The 26,950-nt window shown below is 40.7% G+C and overlaps 1 protein-coding gene across 13 annotated transcripts in view; it reads right to left on the reverse strand.

Annotated features, from left to right (window-relative positions):
- The window catches only part of raraa (retinoic acid receptor, alpha a), a 735,685-nt gene that overhangs the window by 327,736 nt on the left and 380,999 nt on the right, over positions 1–26,950 (reverse strand). For 8 of the 13 annotated variants that reach the window (XM_063037129.1, XM_063037127.1, XM_063037130.1 and 5 more), the window contains one exon: positions 24,006–24,065. Coding sequence is in view for 1 of the 13 variants with exons in the window: in XM_063037138.1 (XP_062893208.1) it covers positions 16,587–16,731 (145 nt within the window). In the remaining 12 variants the exon portion in view is untranslated. The other 5 variants (XM_063037131.1, XM_063037142.1, XM_063037138.1 and 2 more) reach the window with 5 other exon arrangements.

The following is a 26,950-nucleotide window of genomic DNA, read 5'->3' on the forward strand; positions in this document are numbered from 1 at the left end:
TGGAAATCTGAGCAACACTCACAAAATGCTGGAGGAACTCAGCAGGCCAGGCAGCATCTACGGAAAAAAGTACAGTTAACGTTCCGGTCCGAATGCTGCCTGGCCTGCTGAGTTCCTCTAGCATTTTGTGTGTGTTGCTTGGTTTTCTCATTCCAGGTAGTAAAGGCTATTGCCTTAATTTATCTGAAAATCTTTACCAATAGAGAAAAATTCAAAGGCAGGATTTGAAATTGTTTCAAAATCTATTTCCAGAAATTCTGCAAACAATCCAAGATGATTATTTTTTAAAATAGGGAAACTGTTGATACTCTTCCATATGAAATCCAGCATCAGTTTCAAGGCTGAAAATTAAAAACAGCAAAAAACAGAAACTATAGGACGGGAAGCACTGTCCAATAAACTTTCCCTTAATAAAATCTTAATTTGTACATTTCTAGAATGCTCTCCCAGAGAGAGCATTTTCTTCTGCGCAAGATCGAATATAATATCTTTCCTGTCTTTAGAACATCCCATACAGGAGATGGGATGTTGTCATGTTGAAGTTGTGTAAGACAATGGCGAGGCCTAATTTTGAGTACTGTTGGCAGTTTTGGTCACCTACCTCCAGGAAAGATGTAAGTAAGATTGAAAGAGTGGAAAAAATTCACAAGGATGTTGCCAGGTCTAGATAACCTGAGCTATAAGGAAAAGCTGAATAGGTTAGGATTGTATTCTTTGAAACACAGAAGATTCAGAGGTGATTTGGAAGAGATACAAAATTATGAGGAGTACAGATAAGGTAAATGCAAGCAGGCTTTTTTCCCAGAGGTTGGGTGGGGCTACAACCAGAAGTCATAGGTTAAGGGTGAAAGGTGGGAAGGTCAAGGGGAACATGAGGGAAAACTTCTTCACTCAAGTGGGTTGCAGGAGTATGGAATGAGCTGCCAGCACAAGTGGTGCATTCAAACTCAATTTCAATGCTTTAGAGAAGTTTGAATAGGTACATGGATAGTCAGGATATGGAGGGCTATGGTCCCGGAGCAGGTCGATGGGAGTGGGCAGTTTTAAATGGTTTCAGTATGGACTAGATGGGCCGAAGGGCCTGTGTCTGTGCTGTACTTCTCTATGACTCTACTCCATATGACTATACAACCAATGAAGTACTTTCAAAGTGCAATACAGGAAAATATTATCTGAGTAGCAACAGCAAATGTCTACATTCAACAAGCCAAATAAGTGGGATCCACAATTCAATAATGCATCCGTCACTCTAGTGTCAAAGTTTGCAACCATCTTGATTTTTATTTGCTGGAACTCCTGCACTACCTTTAAAAATGCCAATTTAAACCTGTTGTATTGAACGAGTCTAATAAATTTTCTGTCGTTTAGATATCATTCTTGTTGCAAGCTACTTAGATGCTGAACTCAATGGATTCATTGGTGGAGATGTTTGGGTAAGTTTTCCAATTGGGGCAATCAAGTAGATATGATGGCCCCACACAAGCTGCAACATCCAAGTTACTGCCTTAGATGATGCATCGAATTCAATGCAGACTGGGACCTTTTAATTTCAGGTTCAATACAACACTGAGGAACATGCTTAACCATTTCACTAGTGAAGCAGGTGATAAAATGCAGATTTAAAAACTGGAGATTTTTCACGACTCAATTTCATTCAAGACTGTGACTTGGTCAAAATGCCAACTTGAGAAGATGATGACAATCTTCCGTTCTCAAATCTTTGACCCTCACTCGTCATGTACATGCTGAAATATGGCAAGGCAGCTACTTGCATGAACAATCAACTGACTCACATGTCTGCTATTCAGGAAATTTCAGCAAAATTTGCTCTTTGATGATCACGAGGGCAAACAAATATTTAGTTTGTGGCTTTTGAATTGGTTTTTAGAAAGATGAATGATCAAAACCCATCTTGGCTGGTGGAAGCAAATACTGCACATAGACAATGCAGTTTTTCAAGAGCTCTCTGTGTTTAATGCAAATAGATCGCTTGAACACATCTACAATACTGAATGACACAACTGGGGAAATCTACACAGCTGTTTCTGAAGTAGTATAAAGAAATGTTCTGACACAGAGGCAAGTAACACATTACTTGTGAATTTTGATTTTTTAAAAAATAACTATCAATTAAGTTCTCTCATAAACTGTGTCACCATGTACATGGGGATGTAGTTGTGCAACTGATTAACCTTCCATCTTGCAAGGTATTTCTGACAAACAAGGGCAGGACCTGAGAATTCTAAATATTGACTTCCATTCTAACTTTGAGGAAATAATGCAATATGTTGTGAAATAGCTCATGATACAACAAATATAATGTGTGTTCATCATTTCCTAACATTCCTAATCCTGAGCATGGTAGCACGACCATATCACACTAATTTCTTTTGTCTGCCTCCTAGAACTGAAAGGCATCAATACTCGAAGGTTTAGGAACTGTTCCATACTCCACTCTCAGCCAGAAAAACAGACCAACCTAGCTAAGCAAAAAAGAGATAACATTCACAAATCTCAGGCTAACCAAAGGCAATAGTAAATAAATAAAAATTACTGAATCAGGTCAAATAGTAACTAATGTTTGTGGAGTTTGCAGTGAGCAAAATAGCTGATGTGCTTACTATCTTAACAATGAATGCATTTCAAAAGTACTTCCATAGTTCCAGAGTATTTGGGACATCTTGAAGACATGAGAGGGGGATGTCCTTCTCAAGCCTTCCTTTATTTCACAAAGGGCACTGCACTTAAACTAGGTGTATTTCCACTTACTACTAAAAAGTATAACCTTACAGGGAATTTCTACCAGTAGGACAAAATAATTAGGATCACCAAACAATGATTGAAAAGTGGCTATATTTTCAATTACCTTATATTCTGCACTGAATATGATAAAATAGGATACAGACAAAAGGTCGTTATAAAAAGGCCAAATGTCTTATTGATAACTATTAAGAGCACAATGAAAATTGAAAAAACCTTTCATTGTTACACATAAGCAAACAAGAGATATTCTTTAGCTTACAACAGTGGTCAACTGTGTCTGGTAATCACAGGTGATAGTCCTGATGTCACAAGATGCTAAACTGAGCTTCTATCAGTGCCCTGACAGAAGCACACAAGTGACGTTATGGCAACATTTTGAAGTGCAAGGCTATTATGTCTTATGCTCTGGCTGATACTTACAAGTCAATATCACCAAAACAGGTGACCTGGTCACTATCATAGATGATGTATGCAAATTAGTTGCTAGGCCTTCCATATCACAATAGTGGCTACACTTCAAACGGAATAAATTGGCTTCAAAGAATTCAAACATTTCCTGAGGTTGTGAATGGTCCTTCATAAATGCAAGTCTTTCCTTTCTCTAAAAGCATTCAGTGTTCTTCACTTTTCATAGCGACCAGTTTTATATCCAAATATTACAACTTCAAGTTTGGTACAAACACAGAATATTCAGTCAATTTGTTTTCATCTAACAAAGTAAACCACAGAGGTGAACCAGAAACTTAAATGGGTGCACAAATGCATTGTATAGCCATATAAGAGCACTCTTAAAGCTCTGTACATTCAGCCAAGTTTGGTCCTGACCTCAGCAATATCTAGAGATGCACTGGATTTGCTCCAGAAACTAGCGTAAATGCAATACATAAGTTTTTTGGAAAAAAAACAATTTCTTGGCAGCCCCCTAAGTAACTACGTTAACATGAACACAAAATTCCAATCCTAAATTGATCCCAGGGAGAAGTGGTAACAAGCCATGGGTAGGCTTCTCACTTCTTTTTTTTTCAACTTTGGGCTACATATTCTTCAACACTTCCAAAATTTAGTACATTTATCATCTGGAGACATTTTTTGTGATATTTGATGTGCACTATGAAAACTCTGATGAGGAGAAAGCAAGAGCACAAGCCTCCCTAAAAATCATGTAAGAAACTATGTGTAACTTGAGATTAGGGTGTGTATATACTTAGTTGAGTTTCCAAATTTATTTCTTCTCCATCTGCTTTGTCGACAAGATAATTCACAGTGAACTCTGTCCATCTGCTCTTGTAGACCTAATTTCTGCCTTTGTCACTTCAAGGCCCAACCATTCTTTACCAGGGAGGAATAACATTAAGGATGTATGGGTGCTCATAAAAGATTTAGTGGGAGGACGAGAGGGGTGGGGGGTGTGTGTGTGTGTGTGTGTGTGTGTGTGTGTGTGTGTGTGTGTGTGTGTGTGTTTGTTTACTACATCCATCCAAACACAATCACACCACCCCCCAAACCTCCTAACACATCTCTTAACTTGTGATTCTTCACTCCAACCTTTGAAAATGAGTTTGGACGGTGTATTTCAGCTGAATTTTGATCCTACTTTCTGTAAACAACTTTGCATCAACTGCCACTGAATAGCAATCATGAATAAAAACCTTATTTTCCTTCTCTCTCTCTCACCCAGCAACCCGAGTGCTGTCACTTAGTCAGCATCTTGGGATTCTCAATGATCAAATGCTGCATTTTTCCCAAGATTTTCAGTCCACCTTCGAATTGTTTCCTCAGTCCAGCTGGTAATGTCTTACTTTGACAGAGCTCAAAATAGAGTGCCTGTTTCAGGACTCCAGTGTCAGACACGCAGCTGACAATAGCCTGCCTGCCTAAAGGAGTGTACTTATCTGGGGTTCCCAAACAAGGGTCCACAGACCCCTCAATTAATGGTAGGGGTCCATGGCATAAAAAAAGTTGGGATTCCCTGACTTAGGATCTTCATCATGGTGAAGTTGGCCTGGAGAGGATGATGCTGGTGGTTCTTTATGCTGCCAGTGGATTAGGTGGGTTTTGCAAAATACAGTGTTGGTTCATATTTCTCCACGTACTTTGAAATACAAGTAGTACAAGTCTCAGAAGCCTCCAGGCAAGATCATCTGCCTGTGCCATCGACCAAGCCTAAATTTTCCCAAACAATCTCAATCACTTATGAAGTAGTAATTTTGCTGGTTCTGTTTGTTCCTCATATTCTCTGTAGATAAGTATTTCATTCTTTCAATGCAATTATTTCATTCTTTCTATGTAATATTTAATTATCTCTTCAAAGTATACAGAATCACAGAAAGGTTATGGCTCTGAAGGAGGCCATTACTTTCCAACGCCAGATCCATGGCACTGCAGATCCTGGCTCTTCAAATGCCCATCTAAGAACTGTTTGAGTGTGAGGAAAGCTTTTGTCTCTACATCCTTTTCAAAGAGCAATTTCCAGACATCCTAACAAAAGAGAAGGCTCATCTGACATCTAATCCTATGGCCAATTACCTTACATTTATGCCTTCAGGTTCGTAACATCTTTGCTAAGGGATAAAAGTCCTTCCTATATGGTCCAGCTTGTCCATCTTGTCCATGTAGTCTCCTGACGAAGGGTCTCGGCCTGAAATGTCGACTGCACCTCTTCCTAGAGATGCTGCCTGGCCTGCTGCGTTCACCAGCAACTTTTATGTGTGTTGCTTGAATTTCCAACATCTGCAGAATTCCTGTTGTTTGTGTCCATCTCATTTATGTCTTTGCTTAGAAATATTTGCTGCATAGAAAACAACCCCAGATTATCCAATCTTTCATCTCATTGAGAAATTTTGTAACCCTGGAACATACTCATAAATACTCTTGAATACAGTCACGTTTTTTCTGTAATGTGGTGATCAAATGTTTTCACAGTGCTCAAGCCTAGTACTTCACATAATTCTAGCTGCAGCACGACAGCATAGCACTTTATACTGCCAGCGATCAGGGTCCAATTCCCACTGTTGTCTGTAAGGAGTTTGCACAGTCTCTCCATGACTATGTGAGTTCCTCTGGTTTCCTCCCACATCCAAGGCTGTGATAATAGGTGATTTTAACTTTCCACATATTGACTGGGACTGACGTACTGTAAAAAAGCTGGATGAGTTTGTCAAATGTGTTCAGGAAAGTTTCCCTAATCAGTACATAGAAGTCACAACTAGAGAAAGTGAGATACTAGATCTCCTCATAGGGCAGGGGTTCCCAATCTTTTTTTATGCCATGGACCTCTAAAATTAACCAAGGGTTCTACGGACCTCAGGTTGGGAAACCTTGTATCATGGAATTAGATAGGGCAGGTGACAGAAGTTTGTGTAGGGGAACAGGGATCATAATCCCAACAGTTTCAAGATAATTATGGAGAAGGATGGGTTTGGTTCTCAGGTTGAGATTCTAAACTGGAGTAAGGCCAAGTTTGATGGTATCAGAAAGGATCTGGCAATTGAGGACTGGGACAATTTGTTTTCCGACAAAGGTGTACTTGGTAAGTGGGAGGCCTTCAAAATTTTGAGACTAGAGTTTGTATGTTCCTATCAGAATAAAAGACAAAGATAACAGATTTCTGGAACCTTGGTTTTCAAGAGATATTGAGGTCCTGGCTAAGAAAAAAAAGCAAGTGCATAGCATGTATAGGCAGGAAGGAGCAAATGAATTAGAGTGGCTAAATCCCCAGGGCCTGACAAGGTGTTCCTTCAGACCCTGTGGGAGACTAGTGCAGAAACTGCAGGGGCCCTAGAGATATTCATAACATCCTTAGCCACGGGTGAGGTGTCAGAGGACTGGAGGATAGCCAATGTTGTTTCGTAGTTTTAAAAAAGGCTCTAAGAATAAGCCAGGAAATCATAGGCCAGTGAGCCTGAAAAGTAGTGGGTAAATTATTGGAAGATATTCTAAGGGACCGGATATACAAGGATATGGAAAGACAGGGACTGATCAGGGATCTTCAACGTAGCTTGACGTGCGATAGGTCATGCCTAACCAATCTTATAGAGTTTTTGCGGAAGTTACCAGGAATGTTGATGAAGGCAAGGCAGTTGATGTTGTCATATGGACTTTAACAAGGTCCCACACGGGAAGTTGGTGGTCAAGGTTTGGTCACTCGGCATTCAAGATGAGGTAGTAAATTGGTTAAGACATTGGCCATGGAAGAAGCCAGAGAGTGGTAATTGATGGTTTTCTCTCTGACTGGAGGCTTGTGACTAGTGGTGTGCCGCGGCAATCAGTGCTCATTTTGTTGTTGTTTGTCATCTATACCAAAGAATTGGATAATAATGTGGTGAACTAGATCAGCAAATTTGCAGGTGACACCAAGATTGGGGGTGTAGTGGGCAGCAAGGCTGACTATCAAAGCTTGCAGTGGGATCTGGACCAGCTGGAAAAATGGGCTAAAAAAATGGCAGATGGAACTTAATGCAGACAAGTGCGAGGTGTTGCACTTTAGGAGGACAAACTAGAGTAAGACTTACACAGTGAGTGGTCGGGCACTGAGGAGCGCAGTAGAACAGAGTGATCTGGAAATACAGATCCATAATTCCTTGAAAGTGGCTTCACAGGTAGATAGGGTCATAATTAAAGCTTTTGGCACATTGGCCTTCATAAATCAAAGTATTATGCATAGCAGTTGGGATGTTATGTCAAAATTGTGTAAGATCCTGGTGAGGCCTAATTTGCGGTATTCTGCGCAGCTTTGGTCACTTACCTACAGGAAAGATGTCAATAAGATTGAAAGTGTGCAGAGAAAATTTATAAGGATATTGCTAGGACTTGAGGACCTGAGTCATAGGAAAAGGTTGAATAGGTTAGGACTTTAGTTCTAGTCACACGCAATCTCAGTGGAAAAAGCCTACTGGCATAACTTTGTATACCCCTATCAAATCTCCTCTTATTCTTCTATGTTCTTGGGAATACAGGCGATGAATTAAGGTAAAAAGGTGAAATGTTTAAGGGGGACATGAGAGGGAACCTGTTCACTCAGAGGATGGTGAGAGTGTGGAATGAGCTGCCAGCAGATGTGGTGGATACTGGTTCCATTTTAACATTAAAGGAAATTTGGATTGGTACACGGATAGGAGGGATATGGAGGGCTATAGTCTGGGTACAGGTCAATGGGACTAGGCAGATCAATAGTTCGGCATGGACTAGATTCCCAGATCAATAGTTCAGCATGTTTCTGTGCTGTTATTTTCTGTAATTTCTATGACTATGACTTCTATCCCAAAGACGTACAAGTTAGTAAGTTATTTGGTCACTTGGGTGTATTTGGGCTGCACAGGTTCATTGGTTCAGAAAGTCCTGTTACCCTGCTGTATTTCTAAACCAAAAAAAAATGAAAACACATGGTTCAACAAAGATTGAGCAATCCTACTGGGGTAGAACAGTAGCATAGTAATTAGCACAACACTATTACAGCACCAGCAACCCAGGTTCAATTTCAACGCCGTCTGTAAGGAGTTTATATGTACATTCTCCCCGTGACGCCATGGGTTTTCTCTGAGTACTCCAATTTCCTCACACATTCCAAAGGCATATGGGTTAGTAGGTTAATTCGTCACAAGTGTAATTAGGCGGCACTGTTACCATGTTGTATCTCTAAATAAAAATAAATAATATCCCTGCTCTTAAATTCTATGCTGTGACTAATAAAGAAAGACATTGTATTTCTCTTTAGCTACCCAGTGGCCTATCCTGCTCCCTTTAAAGATCTGAGGGACACTATCCTTGCAGTATTAAGACAATAAGATGGAGCAGCAGAAGAGCAGAATTAGGCCATTCAGCCCATTGAGCCACCATTCCATCATGGTTGATTTATTACCCTCTCAACCTCATTCTCCTGCCTTCTCCCCATAATCTGATTAATCAAGAACCTATCAACCTCCACTTTAAATATACCCATGACTTGGCCTCCACAACCGTCTGTGACAATGAATTCCACAGATTCACTAGCCCCTGGCTAAAGAAATTCCTCCTCATCTCTGTTCTGAATGGACGACTCTCTGTACTGAGATTGTGCCCTCTGGTCCTAGACTCCTCCACTATCGTAAATATCCTCTCCACATCCACTCTATCTAGGCCTTTCAATATTCGTTAAGTTTCAATGAGATACCCCCACCCCACCTCATTCTTCTAAGCTCCAATGAGTACAGGCCCAGAGCAATTAAGTGTTCTTCATACGTTAACCCTTTCTTCCTGGAATCATTCATGAGAACCTCCTCTGGACCCTCTTCAATGCCTGCACATTTTTTCTTAGATAAGGGGCCCAAAACTACTTGGACTACTCCAAAGGTGGTCTGATCAGCTGATATTAAACTCAGCTGAAATAATATACTGCCTAATATTCATTGAAATACATTGAAAAAAGTGTTTTCAACTTCAGAATTTTAACCAGGCATGGCACCAAAACGTGTGGTGCATGGCCAAGTGGTTAGGGCGTTGGACTAGCAATCTGAAGGTTGTGGGTTTGAGCCTCGGCCGAGGCAGCATGTGTGTCCTTGAGCAAGGCACTTAACCACACAATGCTCCAGTCTACCCAGCTGAGAATGGGTACCGGCAAAAATGGTTAACCTCACGATAGACTGGCGGCCTATCTGGGGGGGAGTCTCATACTCTCAGTCGCTTCACGCCACGGAAACCGGCCGGTCTGATGGGCCACAAGGCTCGTGACGGACTTTAACCATGGCACCAAAATGCAATTTTACTGCTTCCACATCCCAGTGAGTGTATTAAGTTGCAACTTCAATATTCGGTACCTCAACTATTGTCCATATATTAACATACCTGAACTTTATTATTTTTAAATACTACGAAGGGTGATTGATAAGTTTGTGGCGTAAGGTAGAAGGAGTCAATTTTAGAAAACCTAGCACATTTATTTTTCCTACATTTACACACTTAGTCCAGCGGTTGTGGAGCATACGGACCCCTTCTTTGTAGAAGTCGGTGTCCTGGACCTCCAGAAAGTGGTCCACAGCAGGGGTGATTCATAAGCTCACGGCTTAAGGTACAAGGAGATGAGTTATTAACTTCAAACTTTCTGCATTTTCACTCAAAGAGTTGAACTGCACGTGCATGTAACGAGAGCTGTATAACTCAATTCCTTCTACCGTAGGCTACGAACTTATCAATCACCCCTGCTGCGGACCACCTGGAGGTCCAAGATGTTCTCGTTACATGCACGTGCAGTTCAACTCTTCGAGTGATAATGCAGCAAGTCTGAAGTTAATAACCCATCTCCTTCTACCTTAGGCCACGAACTTATCAATCACCCCTGCTGTGGACCACTTCTACAAAGAAGGGATCCGTATGCTCCATGACCGCTGGACTAAGTGTGTACATGTAGGAGGGGACTATGTTGAAAAATAAATGTGCTAGGTTTTCTAAAATTGATTCCTTTTACCTTAGGCCACAAACTTATCAATCACCCCTTGTATATGAAACACTATTGCAAGAGGAAAAATATGTGCTGATACTATTAGGAAAATAAAGGCCCTAAATTGTTCCTGAGGCTAGTTTATTTTATTTATCAAATATATTGGTTAAGAAACCTTTCCAAGGAATGATCATTCTGCCCAGAGTGTCTTTTACATGAATAAAGATGTTGAAAGATAAGGCCTTGTGAATTTTACCAATGAAAAAACCCAAGGGCAGCATTAAAGGGCCATGGGTCAAATGTGGGCTAAAGGGATTAATGTAGATAGATATCATGGTCAGCATGAACCAGGTGGGTCAAAAGGGCCTGTTTCTCTGCTGTATAATTTGACATTAAAAATTGGCCCATTAACAGCAATTATAGCAAATATTGTGTAACAAGTGGACTGGGATATCTTTTATTTAATGTCCTCTTTTTAAACCAATGCAGCCTGTAAAATCTACTTTAATCAGGGGAAGTCTTCTGTTTGCTATGAACATAGACAATACCAGCCACTAAACATGTACTAACAAGCAACTGACAAATAAATAACAACTACTTAAATCAAGAACTCTAATGCTTTATGATGTATTATTCCTTAATTTCAAAACATCCAAAAGTTCCAACCTTTGGTAAATAACCTGGCAGCAATTTACTGAATCCATCTTATTTAAACTTTCTAAACATCATTATAGTTCCTATTCTTTTATTTGCCTGTTTTCACTGCACCATTTCTACTCCAATGCCACACAGAAAGTAAAACTATTGCTGCAGGCAGCACATCTTGGCTCCAATCTTAAGTTTTTAAATCAATTTGTGCGATACCCCATTCTCAAATGTACTTGGCAAAACCTATACAAGTGAAAAATATCCACCTTGGAAAAATGCTAAAAACAAGCAATCCTTGCCAGACTAGTCAAATCATTTAAAAAGTATTTTTAGGACTTCATTCTTTTACCAAACTTGGATGTGAAAGAAAAAATTACTTCCAAGCATACTTTTCTTTTGAAAGGGGCAGGAGGAGGGGATGGCCAGTGAGAGTTAACTTAAAAAATAATTGCATACCCACTCTAAAATCTTCCACAAGTCATTGGTCCCTTTCCCAAAGTCAAAAGAAATAGTCTCCAGAAGGTGCTCCCATGAAAGCCTATCGACTGCTCACCACCATGTAGAGTGTAGGACAATATGTTGATGTCAAGACTCACATGTGCACTTCCACCTCAACCACACTCAGTCCAAGGGTCAACTGCAATCCTGCAACAGATTATGAACAATAGCTCTGAGGACTCTAGTGTGAAACATGCCACAGGGGACAAAACAATTTCACACCCAAACGTTCCATCATTGATTGCAACAGTACTCTGATCTCAGAATGACGGAATGGCTCCAGCCCAGGAGGCTACAATTTAGCCTACCTAGTCCATTTCTATCCCATGTTAGAACAATCCAGCCTGTCCAACACCCTGTTTCAATAGACCTACAAATTCTCTCCTTTCTAATACATGTCTAGCTTCCTTTTGAACACAATTGAATCTGTTTCTACTCCTCTGGAAAAGCATTCTGGATTCAAATAACCCTCTGGGTGAAATAGGTTTTCCTTGTGCCATTTTTGGTTCTTTTGCCTCTCATCCTCATTCAATGATTCAAGAACATCAAAATTATAAAAGTTGTCGTCCATTAGAATCTTAAAAAAATATTAGAGTAGAAAATGTACAAGAAGTGAGCATTACAAAACATCTCTGGCATGAAAGGGTTAACAGTTTCCACTGAAATCTGCCCTGTTTGAATAGTGAACATGCATTACATTGTCTGAAGCATGGATGAAGTTCTATGTGAATTATAAATGTACCAACACCAGTGATAAATTCACCTTGGCTTGGATCTCTGGGTACAGTTCAAAGCCATTAAAAACAGTAAATACTTTCCTCTCTTAACATTATTCAAACCTGTCCGTCTGAAGACCCAGTCAAATCCAATCCATCAGAAAGCATGTGGTAATCCTTTTGGAATGTAGAAAATTACTTCCAGATGTGGACCCCAGTAATATTTAAAAAAAAACATTTGCCCCTTCTTCTAAAAAAATCATAAATTACCCAAACATATCAAAGTTGAGCTTTTTCTTCTTTTGTACTCAAAATCAGTCATAACCATCTGTAAGGTTGTCTGCTGAACCCAAGAGAATTGATGTTTGTGTTAGAAAAAGCTGGCACTTGGTAATCTGAGTTTAATAGAATATACTGTCAACTTTCTGGTTACAGCATTGGATTCATGCTCCATCACTTGTTTGGGGGGTGGGGGGGAAGCAGTGTTGTCAGATGAGAGGGGGGGATGAGAGAGGGGGGGATGAGAGGGGGGAGGATGAGAGGGAGAGGGGATGAGAGGGGGGGATGAGAGGGGGGGATGAGAGGGGGGGATGAGAGGGGGGGATGAGAGGGGGGGATGAGAGGGGGGGATGAGAGGGGGGGATGAGAGGGGGGGATGAGAGGGGGGGATGAGAGGAGGGGATGGAGGGATGAGAGGAGGGGATGGAGGGATGGAGGGGGGATGAGGGGGGATGAGAGAGATGGAGAACGAGGGGTGGGAGAATGAGGGGAGGGTGAAAGCATGAGAAGGAGGTGAGGGGGGCGAGAGAGGGGGTGGGGATGAGAGCCTTGAGAAGGGGAAGAGGGGGTAGAGGGGGAGGGTGGGGGAGAAGGGAGAGGAGGGGAGGAGAGGAGGGGAGGAGGGGAGGAGGGGAGGGGAGGAGGGGAGGGGAGGAGGGGAGGGGAGGAGGGGAGGAGGGGAGGGGAGGAGGGGAGGGGAGGAGGGGAGGAGAGGAGGGGAGGGGAGAAGGGGAGGGGAGAAGGGGAGGGGAGAGCATGAGGGAAGCAGGCACACACAGATGACAGACAGACGAGGAAAAGAGAAAGAGACACAGAAACAGAAAGTCAGAGACAGAGCGAGACAGATAAAGAGAGAGAGTACACAGAGAGATGGGGAGAAAGGAGAGACAGACAGAGAGACAGTCAGATAGATAGAAACACTAAAGCTGGAATTCTGGCAGATTTAAGTTGGCTATGAAACATTGCGAACAATGACTTCACATCCCATTTTTATAGGGAGTGCACAAATTGGCCACTTGGATTTACAGGAGGTATCTGGCTGGTTTGTCATTTTATTTGGGCTCCAACATGCATCCTGGCTGAAATTATGACTCTAAAATAAGGTTGAATTGCATTTTGATATTAGAACATAACTAAAATATTATGAAATGCAATCCCAAAAATACATTAACTGATCAAGAACAGAAACTAAAGCAAATACCACAATGAGTTACTTTGGATTTCAGTTTTCGCAGATGGCCAACTGTAGCATAGCTACAAATGAGCCTGGGTTCATGGTTCTGTGCTCTAGAATGCACATTGCAAGTATGTATAATATACTAGGACTGACACTGGGGCAATCCCAAATTTGTAAATGGTTTGAAACATGTAATCCAATTCTGATGCAACAGAAGAGATTGAAAATGCTTGCTTCTAGGCAATGTAACCAAGAGGTAAATTTCAAACAAACAAGTTCAGAATAGCAAACAGCATTTCATTGGGTCATGTTGAGGACTGCATTGTCGGAAGATTGGGATTAGTTGATCCATAACAGGAATTCTGGCAGTTACGTCACATCCAAGGCACAAATGGCAATTACAAATTGGTAAATGGTCATGAATACTACATTGTCATTCCTTACTTTATGCCAAAAAAAAAACAACAAATTTTACATCATATTATACACTGACAATAAACCTCATTCTGATGCTGGCTCATTAGTAGGACTTGGAGCTGTAATTCATCTGGAAGTTCTTACTAAACCAGTAAATCATGGCCAGAATAGGTTGGGTGGTCCTCGGTGAACACCCACACACCTAAATTCTCCTTGACCAGGTCTCACCTATCACCTGCCAGCTTGTACTTCTTCCCTTCCCCTCCCTTCTTATTCTGGCTTCTGCCTTCTTCCTTTCCAGTCCTCATGAAGGGTCTCAGCCCAAAACATAGACTGTTTATTCCCTTCCTTAGATGCTGCCTGACTTGCTGAGTTCCTCTAGCATTTTGTGTGTGTTCCTCAAGATCACCGGCATCTACAAAATCTCTCCTGCCAAGCTGAATATGTTGTGATGCAGTGAAATGCATAGTTATAGCTAGTTAAATTCTGTTTTAGGGACTTGGGGGATCTCTGAGACACTATACATAACAAACATCCATATTTAAAAAATCCTAAAGGAATTATGAACTGGAGAAAATCTGCAGGTACTGAAGGGTCTGATAAAGGGTCTTGGCCTGAAATGTTGACTGTTTACTCTTTTCCATAGAAGCTGCCTGGCCTGCTGAGTTCCTCCAGCATTTAGTGTGTGTTGCAAGGAATTATGAAGCTTATTTCTGAAAATTATTTTCTCCCAGAACATTGAGGGTTTGGCCATTCTTTTTGCCTCACCACAGAGCGGTATATTCATTATACATTTTTCCCCACTGCTTTATTAGCCCCTGATTTCTCCTCTGTGTTCCTGAAATTGATGAATTTCACAGGTGACAATCCCTCTATAATGCCTAATTGCTGGACTGTTCTTTATTTGCAAGTCCACGAAGTAAACTAATCATCAAAATGTTTGATCACAAAGAAACAATCAAGTCCAATACTTGGTCTCGCCTAAAGTCCACTTATGCACATCTTTATTGGAGGTCACGTAGAGTGATCTACTGTATAACAAATAATATGACAAATTTACCTTCTAGTTCTAAATTATCTCTTCCAACTGAGAACAAATAAATGAGCAGACCAAGGATCAAATTTACAACTCTTCTGGCTATAATCTTATCTTACTGTGCAAAGAACAAGAGATCACAAAGTCTGTAGGAGTGCACCAGCTTTGAACAAGACAATATAACCAATGTGAAAGAATCACTGTAGAATTATGTTTTTTTTTTGATAATTGAAAATTTGGTACAATACCTCATTCTTTCAATATATTAAATAAATGTAAGGTTTGCATTTTTTATGGTATGTTTCAGAAGCACAAGACGTTCCAAGGTCTTCAGCCAGACTGCTTCTGAAATGCTGCCATTGTTGCCATGTAGGAAGTATTATAGCCAACTTGCACACAGCAAGCTCCCACTGATAGCCAGTGACAATGACCAGATAAGTGATGTTGATCAATATTGGTCTGGATACTGGGAATGATACCCTTACTCGCCAAGCATGCATTTTAATGTTCATCTTTAACACCTCTAAAAGTGCAGTACTCCCTCCAGTCTGCACTGAGAGAGTAGGTGTTTGTGCTTGAGCCTCCAGCAGATTACGCACATATAACCCCTCACTTTTCCTATATTATTCAGTGGAGTAACAGCCCAAGGACAGGCTTGAAAATCAAGCATCAAGCCTGATCACAAGAAACACGCACAACACGCTGGAGGAACTCAGCAGGTCGGGCAGCATCTGTGGAAATGAAACGTTCCGGGCTGAAACGTTGACTGTTTGTTTCCAAGGATGCTGCCCGATCTGCTGAGTTCCTCCAGCGTGCTGTGCGTGTTGCTTTGACCCTAGCATCTGCAGGGTATTTTGTGGTTACTGATCACAAGAAAACTATTCTCCACTGTCTCTTCCTGGCATTGAGTCTCAACAAATCCCAGTTTCCCAGTTTCTAATTTACACTTATTTTACATGTAATTATATCTAAATACACAGGAGCAAGGAAACAAATATATGGGGCAAGACCATTGTTAACCATTAGTGCAGTGACATCCCCCCCCCAGAAAATTCAATGTGAAAGCAGCTTAAAAGGATCCCAGGCACAGCAGTCTGATGAATCCTTTATTATGCATACCTCATAATTCAATCAAATAACATATATTCATTTATCAAATTTTTTTCTCCCCTCCACCACGCGAATACTCAACAAATATTCCTTTTACTTTGAAAGTGGAACGCACATGTTGGACATTTGGGAATTGTACAATTAGAAGAGAGTTGTAGCGCTACAACTCTCTTCTGTCTCCCTCTCTCCCTCCCACCCCCCACCCCCCCCCACCTTCATTTGTATTTGGCACAGCAGTTGGAAAAATATCAGTAAACTCTTCGTCTCCTGACAGACTGGGGCCAAGAACCAGGCTTCAGACACAGCTCCGATTCCCACAGGCGGACAGACTGATCGAAAACAGAACAGTCTCGGCACTACCAGACTTGAAGCAGGGCCAGTGAGTAAACATGCAGCCTCGAAACACAAGTTATCCACATCTCGTTTCTCGGTAACGTCACCACCTACCCTCGTCCCCCTCGTTCTCTGCCCCCTCACACACACAGAGGAATATTCACAGGAAGGAAACCATAAACCAAAGTTTGCACCAACCTTGTGCCTGGAATCCTAACAATACAGTGGTATCAAATCCATTGAGCAGAGAGAGCAGGGTATTGAGGAGGGGAAGGCAGGTTACCGTGTAAACTTTAGGAACAGGAAAAACAAAACTGTAACACGAGAACTCTGTCGATGTCATCAACCAGTAAGCCAGTTGGAACGCTCTGGCCGTAGACTCCCAGCAAACCAGTCCCTTCACCCACCTGTCGAGCGGTGCTAGGATTTGCGAGCTTCTGTGATTTCCTGTCTGTCCCGCTGGCATTACAGTCTGCGCGCTAGCACAAGGATTACAGGGTGTTACGGTGCATCAGCAACGTTGTGAAACACGAGAGATACCGCTCTGCACGGGTGGAGTGGGAGGGGGGAGAAACACTCGTTCAGTTCTCTCGATTACTTTGGGGGATTTAACCTGTCAGTTGCTGAGCCGCATAAAACACAGAGATTGAGAGGTCCCGGCTCTAAACCGAGACAGCGATTCTCTGAGAAGTCAGTTTGTGGAAGGAGCAGGGGTGCTTTCAACAGGAAGTGTTAGGCTCGAGTGCAAGGCGAGGGGAGGGCCGTACACGCCGAGGTGTGATACAGCCCACAGTGGCATAGCTTCCCGACGCAGAGGGTGACCGCCTCTGCATTTGGAGCAACCGTATTCCCCACAGAAAGAAGATTCCTAAAGGAAGACAAAAGTTCAGAGGAACAGCTTTTTAATCGGGCTCGTTTGAGACTCCTGTAATTTCAAACAACACTGACTCAGAGGAAAGGTTCATAGAGGGGGTGGGCATTTTAACAAACATCTGCCAGGCAGAGACAATACCGCTTCAAGCGCCAGGTTAAAAGTGATGAAAACACTGTAAAACTGTTCCTTTACATGCCCTGAAGATCAGCCTTTTTATTTCAGCATCCAGAGGAAATCACACTTTAAACAAATCGCTTTTCTCAATTAGTTGCGCTCAACCTAATAGACATATTCAGATTTCCCCGTTTACCCAGCATTAACTTTCCATTTGAGGCTAAACATTTGAACTTTAGAACATAGGAACAGGTCCTTCGGCCCACGATGTCTGTGCTGAACACGATGCCAAATTAAACTAAATCTGTTCTGCCCATACATGTCCAAATCCTTCCATTCCGTGAATATTCGTGTATCTATGGAAAAGCCCCTTACCGCTTTTGTGGTAGTCGTTTTTAGAATAGAATTGAAAGAAAGCTACCAAAATTATCTGTGAAGAAAGAGAGAAGAGAGTTCAACATCAGTTAAACTCACTGAGTCTTAGGATCACACAGCATAGGAGGCAGACATTTGTCAAGAGTTACTCTCCACTCAGTTCCACTGGGTTGCTCTTTGTCCACAGCCCTTGTAAATTACTCCTTTCTCAAGTTTACATTGAATTCCCCTTTGCAAGCTATGATTGCTTTCACTACCCCTTTTAAGAAGTTTATTCCTGGTTTTAACAACTCATTGCCATTGCATAATAAATAGTTCCCATATCTGGAATCTAGATTCTCTTTTTACAAATTATTTTCCAGTGGAAACAGATTCTCCCTATTGACTATCAAAAGTTCTCAGAAGGATGTGATCGCACTGGAGAGTGTGCAGAGAAAAGCCACCTGAATGTTGCCTACAACAGGAATTCTGCAGATGCTGGAAATTCAAGCAACACACATCAAAGTTGCTGGTGAACGCAGCAGGCCAGGCAGCAACTTCGATGAATGTTGCCTAGATTAGAGGACTTTAGCTATGAGGAGAGATTGGATAAACTGGGTTTATTTTCCCTGGAGGAAGGACGCTGAATAAGCAAGGCATAGATAAGGTACATATTCAATATCATTATCTTATCAAAAACAAGAGTGCACAGGATTAAGATGAGAGGAAGGAGTTTTAAAGGAGATGTAAGAGCTAATTTTCTTTTTACTCAGAAAGTGATTGATATCTGGAATATGCTGCTAGAGGTGGTGGTGGAATCAAATACAATTACCATGTTTAAGATGCTTTTACATTGGCAAGTCATAGGAGGATGTGGTCCTAGTGTGGGCAAAAAGGGCAGCATGAACTTGAGTGGCCAAAGGCACGTTTCTGTGCTGTATGAATCCATGAAATTAATATATCCAATATATAGTTATTCAGTCCAATTTTATCTTAGAATACATGCAAATAGAGACATAATTATCAGATTCTTCACCTACCAGTTCAGTTGTACAGAGTCCATCATTTGAATCCTTTCTGACACAAATGAACTGCACTACACGTAAACTGGTCAAAATTTAAACCTGCAGTTTGTATGCCTTATAAAAGTGCCTTCATTTCATTACCTAATGCATAAAAAATTTAACAAAGTGAAATTTTTGAAATATTTTATTGCTGATTGCAAAGATAAGGACTTCAGAGGATTTTAACGTCCCACTATTTTTAGAGTGGAATAACAAAACTATAATCCTGCTTGAAGTCTTGGTGAAGGGTGCTCATGTGGTTCCAACTGATCCAAGTATGCAGTGCTTGGCAGCTGTAATATGGCATTACACTCCAGCATGACCTGTCCCGGGATCTGACTCTGAAATCTAAAAGCAGCTGCTATCACCTGTGCACCATTAATTATAACAGCACATGTTATGCCCCAAAAGATTTACCCCAACCAGTTCAACTTCCATTACATACTAATAGTATGGCACCCCCAGCACTAACAATGCAATGTGATATAAAGTTAAGCATTCTGTTTCAGTTGTCATATGAATTACAGATTTTCTTGAGCCTGATAGGACAGCATTTGTTGCAAAACCCTTCCCAAGTTCCAGCAAGGAATGATGGCAGACTGGCTTCTCTGGAGCCCAATCTCAAAGTACCTGAAGACTCTATTTCAATTTACTCTAATGCATTCCAGTGAAATGGCCCAAACATGAAATTTCAACCTATTTTTTTGGGTATAATACAGCAAGCACAGCTAACTTTCTATGCAGTCTTACAAAAGTAAATATACAGAACTGCTATTTTATTCAAGTGGTATTTATGAGAATATGAGCAACATGTCGTCTTTTAACCATGTGGTTATTGTCTAGAATTCATAATACTGCACTAAAAGGTGGTGTCAAAGGTTTTTGAAAGGGAATCGAATGAGCTATAAGAGAGTGTGGACTCCTCTACATATTGGAGACACATTAGTGACTGATTGAATAGCCTCTTCCTTTGCCAAAACAATTGTGTGATGCACAACTCTTTCACTATTATTTGAGATACTTCTATAAAAATATAAATGGATAAAAAACATCTTAGATATTTTGTAATAAGTTTGCTGATCACTATATTGTGCCCATCCACACACTTGATGGAATATGTCCATGTTTGACCTGTAGATTAGATTCCTTAGTGATGCTTTCTGTGGCCAACTGTGTTCATAGAGAATTGCTACTAGGCCTCCCTGGGACAACAATCCAGTAAGAATCAGAATATTAAGAGAAGAACAATAATTACACCCTCCTGAGCTCAACAACCTCAAAAGCCTGTTGCTCTGCACATCAGAGACCCAGAATGAACATCTATTTTGTAATATGATCAGAAAATAGAATTTAAATCACATTTCCCTGTGATCTCTGTGGGCAGGACTAATCAGTTTAAGGGTGGGTGGTAACTTCCAGTTCAGAAGTTTTCTGGAGGCATATTCAGCAACAATTTTCATTTTTGTACCAAAGTGCTTAATGCTAACTTTGGCAAAATATCAACTGGGGCCTGGGGTCTTTAATAATTTTTAAAAAGCAAGGCACTGCGCTACAATATTTTCTTTAGATACTTGTTTTTGTTTGGAGAGGAAACAGTTTTACAATATAACATAACACAAACAGTGATTTCCTGAAAAGATCTTTAACTTTGTTCTTATATATACATTCTGCAATATTTTAATCTTTGACTTGACACTGTTCCTTTGACAATACCATAACATCAAATACTATCAAATGCCTTTAATACCATCATTCCAAATAAACTGATTCCTAAGCTCCAGAACCTGGGCCTTAGCACTCTGATCTGCAGCTGGATCTTCAACTTCCTCACAGACAGGACCCAGGCTGTAAAAATAGGGGACAAGCTCTCCTCTACAATCACTCTGAGCACCGGTGCCCCACAAGGCTGTGTACTGCTGTACTCACTGTACACCCATGATTGTGTAGCCAAGTTTCCATCGAACTCAATATAAAAAGTTTGCCGATGACACAACAATTGTACGCCGTATCTCGGGTAATGATGAGTTTGAGTACAGAGAGGAAATTAAGAACCTGGTGGCATGGTGCGAAGACAATAACCTATCCCTCAATGTCAGCAAGACGAAGGAATTGGTTGTTGACTTCAGAAGGAGTAGCAGACCGCACGACCCAATTTACATAGGTGATGCGTAAGTGGAACAGGTCAAAAGCTTTAAGTTCCTCGGGGTCAATATCACAAATGACCTGACTTGGTCAAACCAAACAGAGTTTACTGCCAAGAAGGCCCAACAGCACCTTTACTTCCTGAGAAAACTAAAGGAATTTGGCCTGTCCCCTAAAACCCTCACTAATTTTTATAGATGCACCGTAGAAAGCATTCTTCTAGGGTGCATCACAACCTGGTATGGAAGTTGTCCTGTCCAAGACCGAAAGAAGCTGCAGAAGATCATGAACACATCCAGCACATCACACAAACCAATCTTCCATCCTTGGACTCACTTTACACCGCACACTGTCAGAGCAGTGCTGCCAGGATAATCAAGGACACAACCCACCCAGCCAACAGACTTTTTGTCCCTCTTCCCTCTGGGAGAAGGCTCAGGAGCTTGTAGACTCCTACGGCCAGATTTGGGAACAGCTTCTTTCCAACTGTGATAAGACTGCTGAACAGATCCTGACCTGGATCTGGGCCGTACCCTTCAAATATCCAGACCTGCATTTTTTTTGCACTACCTCTCTTTCCATTTTTCTATTTTTTAATTTATGATTTATAATGTAATACTTACTAATTTTTACAATTTTTAATATTTTTAATATTTAATATTTGTAATCCAGGGAGTGGGAAGCGCAGAATCAAATATCGCTGTGATGATTGTACGTTCTAGTATCAATTGTTTGGTGACAATAAAGTATAAAGTAAAGTAAAGTAAATACAGACATCTTTCACTTTTAAAATATGGAAATACAATTGCTAATCTGAACTGGTTGGAGCTGAAGATGACATGGACCCAGCAATTCATCGATCACTACTCCAAGAGAAGTAACAGCAACCATTCAATTTTTAAGTTGCAAGAAGAAATGTTATTTAATTACAGCATCACAACTTAAAATTAGCAGCATAAACTGAATTGAAAAGGTGCAGTTGATAAGGAAGAATTGCCTAGCATCATAGCACTGGATGAGTAAAGCATCGGAATGAATGACGTGCACTTTGTTCCATCTGTGTTATAAGGTTCTCTTCTCCGAGGATCGTCACCTTGTCATGGTTGAGAGGCTTGTGAGTTCCTGAGATCCCGAGAACTAAGCTGTCTGGATTTTAGCTAACTTGCTCTTAGTAGGGCCACCCATGGTAGTAATGAGATCTAAGAGCAATCCAACCAAGACCTCAACGAAGGAACTGGCACAAGATGATGATACATCAATCCAGCAGTGAAGGGTCCCCAATCATTTTGCATTCCATACCACTGGACCCTGACCCAGATCTGTCAAAGTGGCTGCCCATGCATCAGCTTCCCCACGTTAAACAAAGCCGTGCACGGGCATTCTCCACCTTACACCAGACCACGTGCATTCTGAATTGGCCTTTACAGCCACCTAAGGACCCACTAATAGGCAACCCCTTAGGTGAACATTTTACTCGACTCGAGTGATTGCACTACTACTAAAAGGTTCAATTCCATTGTTGATTTTACATTTCAGCACATGAACTTGAAGAGCAATATTTGTTTTACTGACCAACCAGTCATCAAAGCAGCCAGTCCATTCTACTCAAGAGTCTGTTCTTTCAAAGGTAACAGCCATCATCGTTCAAAGTTGTTTAACATTTTACTTGGTCCACTTATAAACTTTTCAAGCTGTGCCGAAACACTGCTCTTTCAAAGATAACAGCCCAGAAGGAAGTTATTTTCCCCATCATACTTGTATGATGCTCTGAAAGAATTATACACAGTGTATGTAATTCCTTTGTCCTTTCGAAACTTTCAATTTTTTGTTTGTTGTCATTTATCCATAAACCTTTTGGAAGCTATTTTACAACAAAGGTTCTTGCATATCCAAACAAACAGCTGCACAAAAAATACTAATCCTTTCCTACTTGAGCTAATTTTAAACTATAGATTACTATTAGTGCTGGCTACTCAAAGTTTATTTTTAAGCAAAATTCCTCTATTTCCCATTCCCTGGCCTGATTAGGAAAGGGTATTCATGTTTCTAATCTTTTCTCAACTAGCTTCTCATCATTTGTACTATTTAGCAAATCTCTTTCTATCCTTTCTAAACTAGGGCATCCTGCCGCAATATATGCTGATGTTTATACTTTAATATCATTCTTCTATTGTATTACCATTTCTCATCCTGCTTCTGCAGCATTCATATTGTGTGTTAATATGGTCAGCTTTAACCACTCTATGTGCGATTCTAATGTTTGGAACTAAGTTCCCTTTTATCTTTGATTCACTTAGTAGGTGAACACACATTAAGTCTTTGGTAACCTTTACCAAACAATGCCAACTGATGCAAAATAGAGCTAATGGAAAACGAAGTAGCAAAAGCCCAGTCCCACACAGGTAAATCTCTTACGGTCTGTCCCACAATTCATTCCTTAACCCACCATCCACCCTTCACATATCTCAACTATTTCAGGCTTTGTTTTAATAATGCCTACAGAATCAAATCAGACTGCTTATACTCTGCAACAAACTTTTATCAAGCTTGCCTCCATAACCTATCTATTTTAGTTCCCTCAGGCATGGATCAAGTCTCATTTTGAATGTGCTATCATCTCTTGCACCTACTCCATGTGGCAGCAATTTCTTCATTCCCACCATTGAACTTACTGGTGTCCTGCAATGGGACACTTTTGACCTCAGTTTTCCATTTCCATTTTATTCTCAGATTTGGAAAGCTGGCAATAAAGCCAATAAAAAAGGAATCCTGGGAACTAACCATCTGACACTCAACCTGCTTCCACCAGCTTTCTGCCCCTGGTGAATGTGAAAATTGCCCGCAAACTGTTCAGACCACAACATCCTCCCACCAGATGAAGTATCACAACGGCTCACAACAATTAAGAACTAGTTGAATGAAGATGTGCACTGAGAACTCTGATTAAGGAAAGAAAATATTTTCAGTTTCTCTCATCAATAATAAAATGTCAGTTCCATCCCCACCTGAAAATTTAGTTCCATGCCTCTTGATTTGTTTTATAAGGAAATGAAGAATAGACAAACTTACCATGTAACTGAAAGATTTATTGCATTTCCAAGAGTTCCAACACTAAAGCAAACAGGAGTCCTGTGAATATAAAAATGGCAGTTAGTGACATACTATTTTCTAAGATTTCAACTACTTCTCTAACAAAAAAGCTAGTAACTATATTGAGATATTTTCATTGAGAGCCTGGACTATACTGTACAAACAGAAGAACTTGGTTTTAATACTTAGCATGTGCTGATTTTGGAAAATGTAGCCAAATAAACCATAGGATTGCTATTTTTGGCTTTAACATTTTCAGTTTAGAGAGATGAAAACTAGCTGGGATTGCCATTCTGGTTGCTATTCAACAGCATCTAGAACACATGTACAAAGTATTGTTTTAAACAGCAGAACCAGACATCGTTGAGTTGTGTCCCAACAATAAATGGATTCCTGATAACTGGAAGCATCAAGCATGGTTGCTTTGATAACATTGTGGTGCAATAACTGCCATCCAAATAACCCATAAAAGTTCATATTTATAAGGCATGAAAGAAGAAAACTAGTAGGATAAAAAAAATTATGATATGCACATTAGACGTGATCTTTGCAACGGTGATTCGAGAAAGGTATGATGACCCACATCCACTGATTCTAAAAGTAACTGAGAAGTGAAATGAGAACATCCCAAATAGTGTTTGACAGTTAAGGCGAGTCACCTCAAGCTGCACTTGGCGGACAATGTAACAGAATGAACCAGGAGTATAAAACATCTTAACTCCCTCCGGATGCCTTGGCCTGATGCATGAAGAATACCCAGTGAAAAAAAGTTATATAAAATTCATCAAAAAGGAACATACAATATTTACTAGTCCAGGCCACAACCTCAAGCTGATCCCTCATTTATTGTTCTCTTCCAAGTCACTAAACTAATCAACAAATTTGTAAGGCCTGTATATATGGGCATTCATAGCTTTGAAGAGATGGCTTCAGGATTCCATCCTCATTCTCTCCCACCCCTGAATGTACAATCTGGCATATCCAGGCACGGTGGGCAGCACAGTAGCATAGTAGCTAGCGCATTGCTTTACAGTACCACCTCTAAGATTGGGGTTCGATTCCCACCACTTCTATAAGGAGTTTGTACATTCTCCTCATAACTGTGTGGGTTTCCTCCAGGTGCTCTGGTGTCTTCCCACGTTCTAAAGCTGTATGGTTAGGAATAGTTGCTATGCTGTACAGTTAGGGTATGCTATGCTATGTTGGCACTGGAAGCGTGGCAACACTTGTGGCTTGCTCAGCACAATCCTCACTAATTTGCTTTGATGCAAAAATGCATTTCACTGTATATTTCAATGTACATGTGCCAAATAAAGCTCATCACTGGAGAAGTTTCTGGTCATTCCAACCAATTCCCACCAAAAATACAGTAAAAGAGAACAACAAAATGCCAAGCAATTTTGGTTCAATTCTGAATGTGAATTAAATACTTAACACACTGATTATCCCATGAGTCCATGTTATTTTTAGTACCCTCATAGTACCTGAAAGGTTTAATGTATGTGGAGCTTTTGATAGCTCTGGGTCTGTACTCGGAGTTTACAGAATTGGGGGGAGAGGGAATTCTAATTGAAGCCTATCAAATATTGAAAGGCCTAGATAGAGTGGACGTGGACAGGATGCTTCCTCTAGTGAGGGAATCCAGGACCAAAGGGCACAGGCTCAGAAGAGAAGGAAAGATGAGGAATTTCTTTAGCCAGAGAGTGGTGAGTCTATGGTATTCATTGCCACAGATGGCTGCGGAGGGCAAGTTATTGGGTATATTTAAAGGAGGGGTTGATTGGTTCTTGATTAGTAAGGGCATTAAAGGTTACAGGGAAAAGGTAGGATAATGGATTTGAATGGGATAATGAATCTACCATGATGGAATGGCAGAACAGATTTAATGGACTGAATGGCCTAATTTTGCTCCTATGTCTTATGATCTCTTTTTTACTATTGTTAATTAATTAATTGATGCATTATCTGACTAGTGGAGAGAGGGTGTGTGTAATAACTTAGGATTACCACATGTGCAATAACTTAAATAGTAGGTTTTTTGCAAAGTTCACTAAGAAAGTGTGGGCATAAAACCACATTCCTTTACTCCAAGGCATGGAATGCTGGAACTTGTAGCTGCCATCTCTTTATTTTGTTTATATTTTGGTCTTCCGGACCACTGGCTTGCAGAGAGATTGCTTCCAACTTCCAAGTCCCTGCCAAGAGTGCTCTTCAGCCAGTGGTTAGGAAATTCAGACATTAGGATGACTATCCTCTTGCTAACCTTTACTCCCTGTGACAAAGTACTTGCCTTATATTTGGTACTCAAATTGGCGCATGAACTACAAGACTGAGTCCAATTCAGTGCAACACAGTCCACTCTTCATTTTTTTAAAATTAAGCTTCCTGCATATAACTTTAGGTTTCTGAGAGGCATTCTCCTTCCAAAATCAGAAGCAGGTCAATTTTCCAGAACATAAATTCAAAATGTAGAACTGGCACAGCAGTGCAAAACGGAAGGAGTGCTGCGGTGTCATGCTGAGTACCTGCTTGCCTATTCAGCAGAATTAAAACAAAAGCTTTCAGGGCACTTTCTTTTGAAGAGGTTCATAGAGGTTCTTCTCAGCTCCTCAACCAATACCATTAGGAATTTCAGGCCACATAAAAGGCATTTAGAATGATAGTCATAGAGGACAGAAACAGTGATCAGCAAGCATGCATTTACACTCATCCAATTTATTCTCTCCACATTCTAGCACTCACCTACACACAATGGCCAACTAACCTTCACACCACATATCTTGTCCAGATGACAGAAAACAGATGTACATAGTCATAGTCATACTTTATTGATCCCGGGGGAAATTGGTTTTCGTTACAGTTGCACCATAAATAATTAAATAGTAATAAAACCATAAATAGTTAAATAGTAATATCTAGATTAT

This window comes from Mobula hypostoma, chromosome X1 (genome assembly GCF_963921235.1).
Source record: "Mobula hypostoma chromosome X1, sMobHyp1.1, whole genome shotgun sequence".
NCBI lineage: Eukaryota > Metazoa > Chordata > Chondrichthyes > Myliobatiformes > Myliobatidae > Mobula > Mobula hypostoma.